General features: G+C 36.5%; 1 protein-coding gene across 1 annotated transcript in view; it reads left to right on the top strand.

Moving 5' to 3' along the window:
* LOC136847683 (DNA-dependent protein kinase catalytic subunit-like) overlaps window positions 1-13,941 on the top strand; it is a 132,315-nt gene that overhangs the window by 91,506 nt on the left and 26,868 nt on the right. Inside the window, 4 exon segments of the mRNA XM_067119482.1 lie at window positions 2,893-3,042; window positions 4,459-4,632; window positions 5,716-5,834; window positions 8,316-8,494. Coding sequence (XP_066975583.1) covers window positions 2,893-3,042; window positions 4,459-4,632; window positions 5,716-5,834; window positions 8,316-8,494 — 622 coding nt within the window.

The raw sequence follows: 13,941 nt of genomic DNA on the forward strand, positions 1-13,941 counted from the left end.
TGCAATCTGCATTGGCTCAGGGCAAGTGGGCTGTCTGGCGAAGAACTTCTGTTTGACTTCTAATTTTCCATTCCATTTGTGCTGTCTCTTAGGGATTTTTGTTTGAAAGCGTGGACATCTCTTCACTGGGAAATCTAGTTGTTCAAGAGTTTTGCAGTCTTGTTCTCTAGGGAACTCAAGCCTCCTACACAGGACCTAACTTGCCATTCAAGCCACTGCATCAATCATCAGAGACTGACTTTGAAAACAGTTTTCTCTTGGCCTTGGCTTTCTCGAAAAAGAGTTGGTGTTGCTATCTGGATTATGACATTAATCAAGGAGAATCCTGGGTTCACTATAAGAGTTGTTTTCCATTCCCTCTCTTAGGGATTTTGTTAAGACCTAGGTGCTGTAGACTTGTTGTTAGATTCATCGCCAGGCCGAGACTTTTTGTTCAAGAAAGAAGTGTCCAAGAATACCGTTTCGTTTTGGCTGCTTGAGGTAATAGGCATGCCTATGCCTCATTGTCAAGTTCTGTCTCCAGTACTGTGCATGCTAAGGCACATGACATCAGAGGAATAAGTTTCTCTCTGGCATTTAAGAAGAACTTGTCTGTTTATAGGATTTTGAATGCTGGTTCTTGGCTTCGTCAGACCACTTTCACTTCATTCTACCTGAAGGACACTGCCCACAGGTCCTTGGACACTTTTTCCTTGGGTCCAGTGTTGGCTGCTCAGCAAGTTCTGTAGCTCATCCAATGCCACGACGACACCATTTGTATCTTGCTTAAGATGATAGTTTGGAAGAGAGAATGAGTGAGATGACTGGTCTCTTTTCTTTCCCATTTTCCTTTCTTCTTTACCTTCAGGCAGTTTTGAAGAATAAAACACATCATATGCTGGAACTGGCTTGATGTAGGTGAGTGTTGCAGCCATACTGTTACAGCATTTTTATCTTCCATACAACATACAAATTTGCTTCTTAGCAAGGGGAGTGAGAAGTGGTGACAAACCCGTTAGGTGTGGCTGACTTGGTTTGTTGCTTAAACAGATATAGTTCTCTTCCATATATGCAATGAATCTAACATGCTACATTGTATTTTAACCCAGTGGACTTGGTGTTAGATGCCCACTTATCTAATAACTCAAGCTTAGGTTCTCTTCCTTAAAACTGTAATTTCTAGGAAGAGTGATCAGGTGTGACGAACCTCCAGTCAGTTCAGGATTCTTATACCTCCCCCCAAGTGTGAGTCTATCATAATGTTAAGACTGAAGGTTTGTTCTGATATGAACAAATGACAAATTTGTAATTAATTTGTATTTTTCATAGCTAACAAACCTGAGGTCTTAACATAGGCTGCCCACCTCTAGCCACCCCTTTTACGTCTTATCCTGGGTTGGAAGAAAGCCTGAATGCTTCATGAGGTTCCAGCTGGGTCTCTGACCCGCTCCCACCTCATCTGCATATCAGATGCCAGGTACCATAGATTCCTTGCATGTATGATATATGACTTTTGATTGTTTTTAAACTGGTTTCCAGCTGGTGCCAGAAGATTTATCCTAATGTTAAGACCTCAGGTTTGTTAGCTAAGAATAATACAAGCTAATAAAAAATCTGTCATATTTTAAATGAATTTGCCTAGTGTTCTTTCTATTGAAATTCCCTTGAGGTCTAAGGCTTCACCTGTCCCCTATTTCCATAATACCAGTGGCCTCCCCACTTGTCTTTATCCTGCTAATTCCTTAACTACTGCTTTTCTGGCCAACTGTTCCTCATCCCTTCTCATTAGGTGTCCTAACTGTCTCGTTTTTTGTTCAAGCTTTTGATAGTGCACCTATATACCAAATTCATACAATCCTCCCACAGTACCCTAGCCATGAATCATAGCACTCAATGGCCCCTCATTTTCAAAATTTCATCCATTTTCCTCTAGTACTCAGGTTACTGCTGTACAATCACTACCCAACTAATGAACAGGTTATGTTCCAGATGGCCATTCATATCTTGAATTGTTCGTAAGTTGGTTTTTAATATGTTGGCTAGTGTAATTTTTGTTGATGTTTACATTCCCAAGAAAGCTCGGGAGTCACAGATTATACTATTTTCACTGTATTTTTAAATAATGCATTATTACGGCGTTCGAGTTCTGACGCTTTTCAAATATATTCAATGGCGCCGATCGACGGAAGAAATATGGCCCCAAAATGGCAGAATAATCATAATTTGAAGGTTTTCTGATGTAAAACTCAATAATAATGCAGTTTACATCGTTTTCAATGCACCCAGAGCATTAAAAGTAAGGTTTTCTTATGATTTTTGACGATTTTAAACGATGTTCGGCTTACGACGATTTTTAGATTCTGCAAAACGGAACCCCGTAAACCGGGGACCGCCTGTATTATAGTGAATGGCTTTGGATGTTAAAAAGGTAAAAAGAAAATAAAATTTAGATTCAGGTAACATTCAAAATTTAGTATTTTTTCCATGCTTTGAAAGTAATGAACTTGGTGAGAATTTTGCAGAAGCAATGTTTAACATTGGAAGTTCACAAAGTAAACAATGTACAGTCATCTGTTGACAAAAGTATGTACTAAACGTTGCATATGGCGAAAGGAAATATAGAAAATGGGAATTCATCAATGAATCATTTAAATCGGAAACACAATTTTAACTCATGTAGCCATTGTACATCTTTCCTCTCTCCACTAATGGGACATTTTTCTGTACCAGTAGTCTGGCTGTCTATCTCTGTTTTATTGATGACAGAGCCACCCTCTTTCTTACTACTCTCAGCTCATGTTTCTCAATCTGTTGTGTCCTCAAGGTAATAGAAATCATCTACCACTTCAGCACTCATATGTGCATTCTTTCTCAAAGTCTAATGAACGTAACTCCTAAATTAAATTTTTTCAGTTTCATCAATAAATTGCTGAATTTACTGCCAAAGCTGTATGGTATTCATCGCACGCAAGTTTTGAAGTGTATTGTATCATACTCCACTTCACTAGATGACGTGTTCACCCACCTGAAGGAGCAAAATTTGACTGAAACCCTGATTAGAAAGTAAGAACACTACTCTTTTATATATCATAAGTGATTTGTGTTTATATTGATTGTAGGAGATCTATTAATATACTGTATTTTCTGGCCAGTGAGGCACCATTTTTAATCAGATAAATTATCTTGTAACCAGTGGGTACATAGCACTTATAGGAAGCCGAGTGCTGCAGACACACAGCTTATAGCAATGAGGTCGGGTTGAGGTGTGGCATTCTGTTTGTGCCGCTGATGATGATGATATGTAATGCATAATACATATAGTTTTTATCACGCAAAATGATGTCAAACTTTAGCAGTCAGTGAAAATGTGAAATAATGGCTAAGCTTATGGCTGCATATCAGAGAAGCTGAGGACATTTCAACATACTTCCTTCCATAAGCTAACTACCTACACAAGATATATATACTTTTTTGTATTACTCGACATCTGCATGTGGCTATCATTTTCTACAATATATCATATATACAATTTTTGAGACATTCCTAGCTCTCTGTCAATGGGCCTCTCTGCAGAGCTTTAATTAGAGTGAATATTGTGTAATACAAATGTCCCTATCCACCCACTTCACTTAGGTTATATAACAAAGGCATACATGGACTTTCCACAAGTTATGAAACTGATACAATGCACAGATTAAATACAGTACCCTGATATTAAGTTTCATTCGACAACTAAAGACAGGAACGATGTCGGTGAAATGCAACCAGCTGATGATTTTATGAGTGTAAACAAAACCAGAATGCAAGTGGCACATGGTCGCTCTGTTCATATTTTGTAATACGATAATATGACAATAATACATGCAATAAGATTAGATAGTGTAAAACAAAAGTTTTATTAAAATTATCATTATTCTCTCTCTCTCTCTCTCTCTCTCTCTCTCTCTCTCTCTCTCTCTCTCTCTCTCTCTCTCTCTCTCTCTCTCTCTCTCTCTCTCTCTCTCTCTCTCTCTGAATTTCATTTACTGCTATACTTATGATGATGCTCCATCCTTTACTAAAAAAATTGGGGTGCTTTCAATGGACCCTTTTGTGGGATGTTTCTGTGTTTGCATTATAATAGGTGTAGTTATAAATTTTAACCTCCATAGGGTGGTAGTGCTGTTAGTGCACCACATGCGATGCACTGTAGGTACAGTATTACTTAAGGTTCTTTGCAGCACTTTCCACCTTCTTCTAACAGTTGATTCATAATCCAACTGCAAGGGTTTCCTCCTGTTACACCTTTCAAACCTTAGTACAGTGCACTGTTAATTTCTTTCAGCACTGAATGACCTTTGGGCAAAATTCTATATTCTGTCTATCTGTAAATTTATACTAACAGAAAAAATACTAACAACATTTAATTATTTTTCTTTGGTATTTGATTGTATTATTTATATGAATGTAATTAGTAAAACTTCATTTCATCTATTACAGGGAATCAGAAACACAGCTTGTGGCACTCAAGTTGATAAATTCTGTTATGGTTCGCCTTACTCCTTCTCAGTTGTTGTACTTTATGCCAGGAGTTGTGGCATTTGCAAATCATCCTGCCCCAAAGTGCAGAGAGGAAATGTATGATGTGTTGAAGTGGATATATAACCATTACAGGTACGTAGCTGCATAACACATGCTAGACAGCTTTGTTAATTGTTGGTAAGTTTAATCATTTTATGCACAGTACTGAACTAGTCTTAACAAGTATTTTTCTTTTACAGTGTACTATATTGTAATCATTATTGTTTGTGTTATTCCATATGTGGATCAGATATGGCAACTGGAAACAGTTGAACATGCGAAATATAAGAAGTGAGCTTAAGTACTTTTCAAGAGATGAGTATTAAATTAATTTTGGGGACTGAGAGGGAGGGGTTTGTTTTTTGCTAAATTTAATAATCACAGTTTCTCAAACAAAAATATTGGCTATTATTCTCTTTTGACATAATCAACTGAATCAGTAAGTTAAAAACATATATTACATGAGTATCTCAGCCTTCCCCCCCCCTCAAGTATACTGTATATCTTTGTGCAATTTGTTAATTCCTTTTTATGTCTGTTTTAGCTTTATGTTGACTGATAATTTTTACTAACACATTTATGTCAAGGAATTTAATTGTTAACTTCTTCTGGTAATTTTTTTATTGAGTGCTAATACACCAGTTTGGTAACTTTGCCTTGTATTGATATTTAACAAGGCTGTACATTTATTTTTAGACAGTAACAGTAATGCATTAAAGTATTTTAATACAGTAGTATGTGACTGGAAGATGGGCAGTACTGATTCCACATTTAGTACACCTACTACTACAAAAAATTTCAATCTTCAAATGGTAGAAACTCTCTAGCTCTCTTCATTCTAGTAATATTCAATCATTTACCTTCATTTTGCAACAAATTGGAAGTCTCTCCAATATTTCTGAATTTTTGAAAAAACATCCGCGTTACAATTCTTCATTTTGTGATAATATGGTTGCTTTCATCGTTTTACAATTTGTTATATACCAAAATCATTGCAATTTAGTGTACAATACAAAGAAAAACTTTAACGTTTTGCTCAGCGCGATTTGTATATTTTTGAAAATTTTTTCTCATATATTTCAATATTTATATATGATAATGATATTTTTTTTTTTCAGCCTTGTCTAAAAGGGAATGATTCTTAAAAAATGATTTTTTTTTTCCATGCACTGGTAGTGATAGCACTGAGGAGGACTGTCGGCAGCTTGAATCAGAAGCTAAGGCAGTACTTTTAGAAGCTGTCATGGAAAAGGATGCTATACTGAGAGAAGACATTATGCAATTTTGGCTTGAAGGTTTGTACCAAATTTATTTCTTTTCATAATTTGACAAAAGCTGTATCATGCTGCTATTGTTTGTTTTTTGGTGGACAGGGTGTTTAAAGTGATTCACAGGAAGGAATTGTTTGTGAATGGTCAGAAATGTCTTGAAAGACCAAAAGCTGGTTCAAATAGTGTACTTTTTAGCCACCGTAATGGCGGAAGTCTGTTGGCAGTAATTTTATTTTAGAACTGTTATTCTGCCTTATTTCTGAATTAATACATACCATACATTAAGTGAATTTCATGTAAAAAGGTGACTTGAGATTTAAAATATTAGGGTGAATTATTCATCACGTTGCCTTGGAACTTCAGTGTGCATCATTGTTGTGACTGAATGAGGATGATCAGAAAGAGTTAAGGGAAGGCTGTGTGTGCACAGTTACACAATCCTTCATCTGAAATCCTTGGAGCCAGATGTGTTTCGGTTTTTGGAATATTTCAGATTTCAGAACTGTGGGGTCAGGAGCATAATCAAACATTACTACATCAGCAAAAACATATTTTTTTCATTTTTTCATGTTTTTTCATTATAGTTATTTATTCATTATAGTTTATTATTATTATTTATATTAATATACTGTTAAATGAGATAATTAAGATCATCAATAGTAAAATAGTGAGAATTAAAGAGACCATATGTTCACTAGCATATTATTTTCAACAAAGGCATTTTGTACAATGCAAAAATATACATAATCAAAATAACTGTTCTGTAATTCAACTTGTGAATTTTAATGATAAGTAAGGCTATAAAATACCTTTCATCATATCAATCTTGGAGAGGGTTGTTCTTTATTGCCACTATTTCATCATCAGTTTGCAGTTATACACTTGAGGACAGTCCTTGAACAGGATTCACAAGTGATGATGCATCACTACAACACACTGTGTGGGATTTTTCATACTACCATGTTATTAAAGTTAAAATTAATGTCAAATTTTTGTTTTCAAGAAGAAAAAATTATATTAAGCAAATTATTGAGTAGTTTTTGCCATCAGCAGTCGAATAATCACGATCATGGTAACGTTCAGACTTAATGCTGTCCATTACATATATCTATAAATAGAACAGAAGTAGAGGGCAGTCATTGGCTAACAGACCTCCTTGGCAGTCAGCCAGCCAATCAGGTTTTAGCTGTATTCCTTCTGAGAAAGAACGTTTTGCCCCTCGTGAAGCTGACAATGACGTAAGTGTGTGTTTTGAATACAGCACTGTACATAGTTTTTAATAGTGTATGTATTTAACTGATTACATGAAGAATAGAAAGAATTCCTTCTCATTCCTTTGAGTGCAAAGTTGTTGGTTCAGAGATTCTTCCGCAACAAAAGGATTTTTTTTTTTTTTTTTTTTTGTGCTTCAGAAGATATTTACTAATGCTGCGTTGACATATGTATCTTCAAAGCAAAATCTATCTCTTTAATCGCTCGAGGAATGTTAATCCATTTCAGTTTACTTGCTAGTCACACCCTATAGAGTCCACGCTACTGACAACAAAAAAAATGTATTTTTTTTTTTACAATGATGTATTACCTGTACACATTTTTAAAAATATTATGAATACACACACACAGTGTGTGCGTATATGCTAATACTTATTGGTTAAAGAGACTCAAATTAGCAGTATCTTTTCCTGAGAGAGAGAGAGAGAGAGAGAGAGAGAGAGAGAGAGAGAGAGAGAGAGAGAGAGAGAGAGAGAGAGAGAGAGAGAGAGAGTTCATCTCTTTAATCTCTTGATAAATGTTAATCCATTTCTGTTTCCCTGCTGGTCACACCTTTTTAAAACATTATGAACACACAAATAGTGTCTGCATATGTGCTAACACCAATTGGTTAAAGAGACTCAAATTAGCATTATCTTTTCCTGTAGAGAAAGAGAGAGATTATTTTGGACTCAAGGCTTGGCAGATGTACAATTATTTTATTATCATGGGATTTTCTAAGATCAATACTTGGGATTTCGTAACAAAAATAATTTGAGTAGCAGCACACACCCATATGATTCAGGTCAGCCATTAGCAAGCCAAACCACCAACCTTATGAACTGATGCTCCACTCTACACAAAATGTTTTTGGTTGTTTGAGTTTTGGATAAATGATTGTATACCTGTGTTATATATACTGTATGTCTTTAGTCCCTGGGGTCCAGTTGTGCCTGGATAATGCAGAGTTTTGTATAATCAAGGGATTTAGTGTTAGGCATGGACCACTCAGACAAGTATTTCAAGAGGAGGATTGTTAAAACGTTGAGATATCATTACTATTAGGTCAGCCTCTGCAAACCCATTTCTCCTTTCTTAAAGTGTTACAGGTTTTGGTTGGCCAGAAATCAAACTCATGATATCACTATTTATGCTTACTGTATTTATAAAACTCAAAGAAAAGTTTGCTTTCTTTGTAATATATGCTTGTTTATAAAAACTTGAAAGAATAATGTGTTTTCATTATATTTTTAGGTTCAGAGAATAAACCTCTTCATCAACGATTGCTTTACATTCTGCAAAAAGTGTATAGCCCTGAGAGAGAAGGACATTTTTTGCCTTTGGCCACATATATACTGCTGAGCGCTACAAGGAAATCTGCTGATTATGAACGGAAGATCTTTGACCAGCCATTAACAGAATGCAAGTTTAGGGTAAGAGTAACATTTTTATAGAGTACAGGCAGTCCCCGGTTATCAGTGGGGGTTCCGTTCTGAGGGTGTGATGATAACCGAAAATTGGCAATTTTCTACGCTTTTTCGGGGCTGATTTTCGGTTATCGGCACCTCTGCTAGGTATGTATTGGTGCCAATACCCCACTTATCGGCGCTGATAAGCGAAAATCGGCTCGGCGATTTTTGGCACTAGATAAGCCCCGTAAAACTGGATTGTTGTTAAACAAGCCCACTGTTAACCGGGGACTGCTTGTACTTGGTATATATTAATTTTTATTTGCCTTTGCACAAATCTTTTAAATATGAAGGAGCAAGAGATTGAATTAGAATGTTGCAGTTATCAAATATTTTGCAAGCCAAAATGGCATGAACTAAAGAGTAGTTACAGTTGTCCTTCAAATTTTGCTGGGGTTGTGGGTGTCAGTCCTTTTTAAAATTGAAAGCTCCTAGATCTTGAGTCTTGGCATAGTGCAGTGTTAGCAACAAACCACGCTGATATTTAATGTAAAAAGTTGATTACTAACAATTTACAGTACACTTTCTAGAGTACAGTACAATATGTTGTCAACAAGAGAAAGACTATGAGACTATCATACTAATGATACTACATTATCAGAAGTTTACATTGCATTTTTAGAAATTAGATTTATAAAATAGTACTGTTAAAGAATATTACTGCATTCTAAAAATGCCACTCACCTTGGATATGTAAGGATAGTTGATCATCCACTTCCACTTTAGTCTGTCACATGACTTGGAGATGTTTAACACTGGTGATGATGAAAATGATGAAACAACATAGTCATGTTGATGCAATTGTTGCTGTACAGTTACTGAACTTACAGAGACACACTCAACACAACAGACAATGAGGATGTTCATCCTCATTATATGTTCCATGTATGGGGGAAAGAAGAGTGGCTGATGTGATAGCCTGATTGTGGAAGAGGTTGAGGGGTGGAGGAAGTGGCCAGGATTCTGAATTTACTTTCAAGAAATACAATACAATTTCTATATAACTTTTTTGCCTTTTCATTTCTTTAAATATTGATCTATACAGTGCAATTCCTGCTTCTGCCTTTTCCTTCACTTTCAAGGTACGGAGCATTGAAAAATCAATATTCTAATATTATTAGGCCATGAGAGTAATGAACTGATGTAATTCTTGAAATGACAGCAGCTTTTCTTTCATCTATCAGTGCATGGTCAAAGTATGCCAAAACCTCCTCAACACCATCTTCATCAACATCCATAAACCATAATCTGTAACCAGTCACTGTTGCTGTATTTGCTGTTGCTGGTGTAAGCTTCTAAAACTGTTAACTGCTTACAAACACCACTTGTAAAATAGACAATTAGTCAACTGAAAGCATCTGTAGGATTGCTTATTACCAGTTTTTAATTTTAGTCGTTATAGATCTCTTAGTTTCAGAGCTGCCCTTTCCGTCAGTGAAGCCTAATATAAGCCTTAATTGGGGCTGTTTGGCCATGTCACAATAAATGCAAATGTTACAGCTAAATTGTTTGGTGCCAGGTGGATAAGCAGCACAATTAGATAGTCACTAGCAACAATTTATGTAGGTTATTCTCTCACTAGTACTTTTTAAAATTTATCTACTCCTGCACCCAAAAAAAATCACTTGGTATTTCCATGGATGTGTAGCCCAACAGGTATTTATAACCTCAAGAACTAACATATTTTCAGAATGGTGCACAAATAGAGGCATGACAATTCATTACCATGATAATAACCCTAAGGTTAAGCCTTTCCTTCAGTATCTTGTATATCTTAGCCTTCATTTATTATGAAATAATTATTTTGCTAGGAAGTTTTTTCCAATACTTTTCAGTTATACGAGTAACAACCATGTGTAAGTAACCTTTATGCTGTGAAACTATCCTCTCTTGAAAAACCAGTCAGACCACTCACGAATATCTTTAAATTTCACTTTTGCAATACTGTAATCTCAAAACAATTATCCAATTTTTATGCTCACATTATTAAAAAAAACTGACATTTCCCTTTTTATACACCCATCAGCCTTCTCAAGATAATGAGAATATTGGGTGCAAGGAAATCTGGTGCTTATATAATGTCTGTTTCATTCATCATGTCAGAACTTCTATTTAGGTCCAGTTTTATGTTAACATAGCACCCTTACATGCTGTTAGTCTTTTGTAATACCTTAAAACTCATCTTGCTAACAGGTGCATGAAATAAAGCACAAGAACACCATTCAAAGCTAGATGGCTGGATGTTGAGTAAAGTTTCTGGGGAATGAGTTTGGCTGTGCATTTTTTCCCAAAACAGAAATGTTTGTCTGATAGTGAAAACAGGCTTTAATTTTGGTTTTTTCTGAAAGCAGAATTCTGTGAATTAGGGTTACATGTATCAGGTTTCACAGAAGCAGTCATTATACGAAATTTTTCTTTTATGAACGACTTAAAAATTAAATTAAGTACAGTTAGAAGAGTAATGAATCTGAAATTACCAGGATGTTGACCATTTGAAAGGTCTACGAAATTATGGAAAAGTTTATGGACAAGACCTAGAACATATGGGAATAGTAGCGTATGGGAAGTAGATGGATATCAAGTTTACAGTTCTTCATGGACTGCTCCAAACACCTTTCCCCCCAAACTTTAGACTGAAAAAGAGGTTTAACTGCATTTAAAATTGTCTACACAGGCTTCTTTGTTTTCTTTCATATAAGGTAATGCTAAGAGGTCACCTAATGCTTTGTCCCATTGCCAGTTAACATTATTGCCTGCTGTTAATTACATGATTAGCATTACCCCCAAAATTTTTTATTTCCCTTCGGAAGATCTTCAGAATAAAAACTAGGGTCAGTAGGATAGTTAATCAGGAAAAATGACTATGGTATCTCTATAGTCCTTGGGGTCCAGTTGTGTCAGGGTAATGCAGAGTTTCATATAATCAAGGGATTATGTATTAGGCATGGGCCACTCAGACAAGTATTTCAGGAAGAGGAATGTTAAAATGTTGAGTTAACATTACTATTAGTTCAGCCTCTGTAAACCTATTTCTCCTTTTTTTAAAGTGTTATAGGTTTTGATTGGCCAGAAATCAAACTCATGATATCACTAGTTATCCTTATTTATAAAATTCAAAGAATAGTTTGCTTTCTTTGTAATATATGCTTGTTCATAAAAATTTATGTGGCGAATTTCTTGGGTAGCTTCTCTGAGAAAAAGCTACCTTTCATGTTGAGTCAGCGGCCTAACTGGGACTTGTCCTTGTATCTCCATAGTTTCATTGAGGAATCTTATGAACAACTTTTGAGTTTTTGTTTTAGCATTTGTTGCGGCATTTTTCGATTCAGAGAATTCACCTCATAGTCCAACAAGAGCCATGAGAGGACAGTTTGCGTTAAGAAGTATAACTCTTAACTCTTCAGGTTTATAAACCAATGATGGAAGCTGGTTTTCAAGAATACTGTGTTCTGGCTGAAGCAGATTATCCGTATGGTTCTGAAGACAAAGCTTGTCAGGCAAGAGTAAGTTTTAAAGGATCTCTCAACTTTCTCAGTCTCCAAGAGGAATTTTGATAAGTCAGCCATTTTTAATGCAGCACTTAGATACTGCATTAATATTGTCAAGTGCAAACTTAATTTACTCTCATGGTGTTCAACTATGTGCAGTTTGCCATGAGGTTACCCTTGTATACAGTACTTGGTCCCATTCTCAATTAGAGACTGAAACCATCATACCCTCACAAAGGCTGGGACTCTTCTCAACCTTCCACTTATATTGAAGTTCAGGTTCTCTGTGATTAATGGATTTGTGATGAAATAAGTTATTGTAAAAGGAAGCATATTTCTTATATAAACCCATCAGTCATGCACAAAATGCCCATGTATCATCCCCTTGTACTCACCGTCACATCCATTTTATGTGAACATTGAGGAGAATAGTTACTACCCATCAGTGGGTCTAAGGCATGCATGTGTAAATGGTTGTTTTTATCTACTCTGTTGCTTTTGTCTACAAGACTAAGAACTTGAGTGCTTTGACACACACACGTGAGGGGCTCTATATGATTTGATTTTTTTGCATGAAAAAAAAATATATTTTGTGTTGTTGAAACTCAATTTTTAACATGAACAGCCTATATATAACCTTTCAGCAATACTTCCCTTTTGTTTTAGTTTTGTGTATTCTTATAGGAAGAGAAAGAAGGTAAAGGGTAACAGTTGTCTTAGTCTTATGTGGTTGAATTGCACCGGTGGGCAATCGACAACTTGGTGGGGCTCATGGCCAGGTACATTCCGGGCAAAAGGAATGTAATGGCTAACAAGCTAAGTCATCAGGGACAAGTTCTAGGTACGGAGTGGTCTCTGCATCAGAACATAGCGGACAGGCTTCCTACAGTGAGGTTATTGACCTCATTTGTGAGTTCAACAATCTCTCTTGAGAGGTCTGAAGTTCCTTCTTCAATGACTCCTATGGGCATAGAAGCTTTACTTGGACGAAAGAAGGATGTAAGAACTTCTTTTGAGTTACCTTGTTCTGGGCATGCTATTTCAGTCTTAAAGCATGTGAATTCTTTGGTTTTGGGGGGATAATTCTCTGCCTTCCAACAGATCTTTCAAGCTTCTTCCCCCTACTCTGATTCGTCATAGGAAGTATTACTCTACAAGTTATGTACCTATGTTGAGTAGACAGCTCAGCTCTGAAGTCATTTGGTTGAAGCCTGGATTAATGCTAGATCAGGTTAGGGCTGACGGTCCTTCTTTAACCTTTCATGGAGCATCTACCTTGGAGTCGACTACCTCTTCTGCCTTTCAGACTGTCTCGTGGCTAGATTTATGGTCTTCAGCAGTAGCTAGGATTTCTTCATCCCGTTCTGCGAGAGTTTCATTCGAAAGTCCGTCTTTCATCAGGTTACTACAATCTGGTGCTAAGGCCATATCATACCTAGACCATTTGAATGCTGATATAGTAAACCCCCCCGTATTCGTGTTCTCACGATTCATGGATTCGCCTATTCGCGGAAAATTGGCCCATTTGCTGTATTTTTCACCCTTTGTCTAGGAAGTTCTTCCGTTTCAATCTTGGTGAGCAAGTGTTCCAGTTCAAGGTCCTTTGCTTCGGACTGACAACAGCTCCAGAAGTGTTCACAAGAGTCTTTACCCTAGTGTGGACATGGGCTCATGCTCAGGGGATTTGCCTGTTGAGATATCTTGACGATTGGTTGGTCTTAGCAAGTTCCCGGGAAAGGCTGATTTGGAACAGGGACAATCTTCTCCAGTTTTGTCACAACCTAGGTATCGTGATAAATTTAGAAAAGTCCAATCTTCCTAACCAGAGGATTCTGTACCTGAGAATGGTAATAGACAGCCTTGTTGAGAGTTTTCCTGTTGGACCAGAGGATAGGGAGGTTCAGGGCAGTAGCTCGCTCCTTC

The sequence above is a fragment of the Macrobrachium rosenbergii genome, chromosome 17, assembly GCF_040412425.1.
Source record: "Macrobrachium rosenbergii isolate ZJJX-2024 chromosome 17, ASM4041242v1, whole genome shotgun sequence".
NCBI lineage: Eukaryota > Metazoa > Arthropoda > Malacostraca > Decapoda > Palaemonidae > Macrobrachium > Macrobrachium rosenbergii.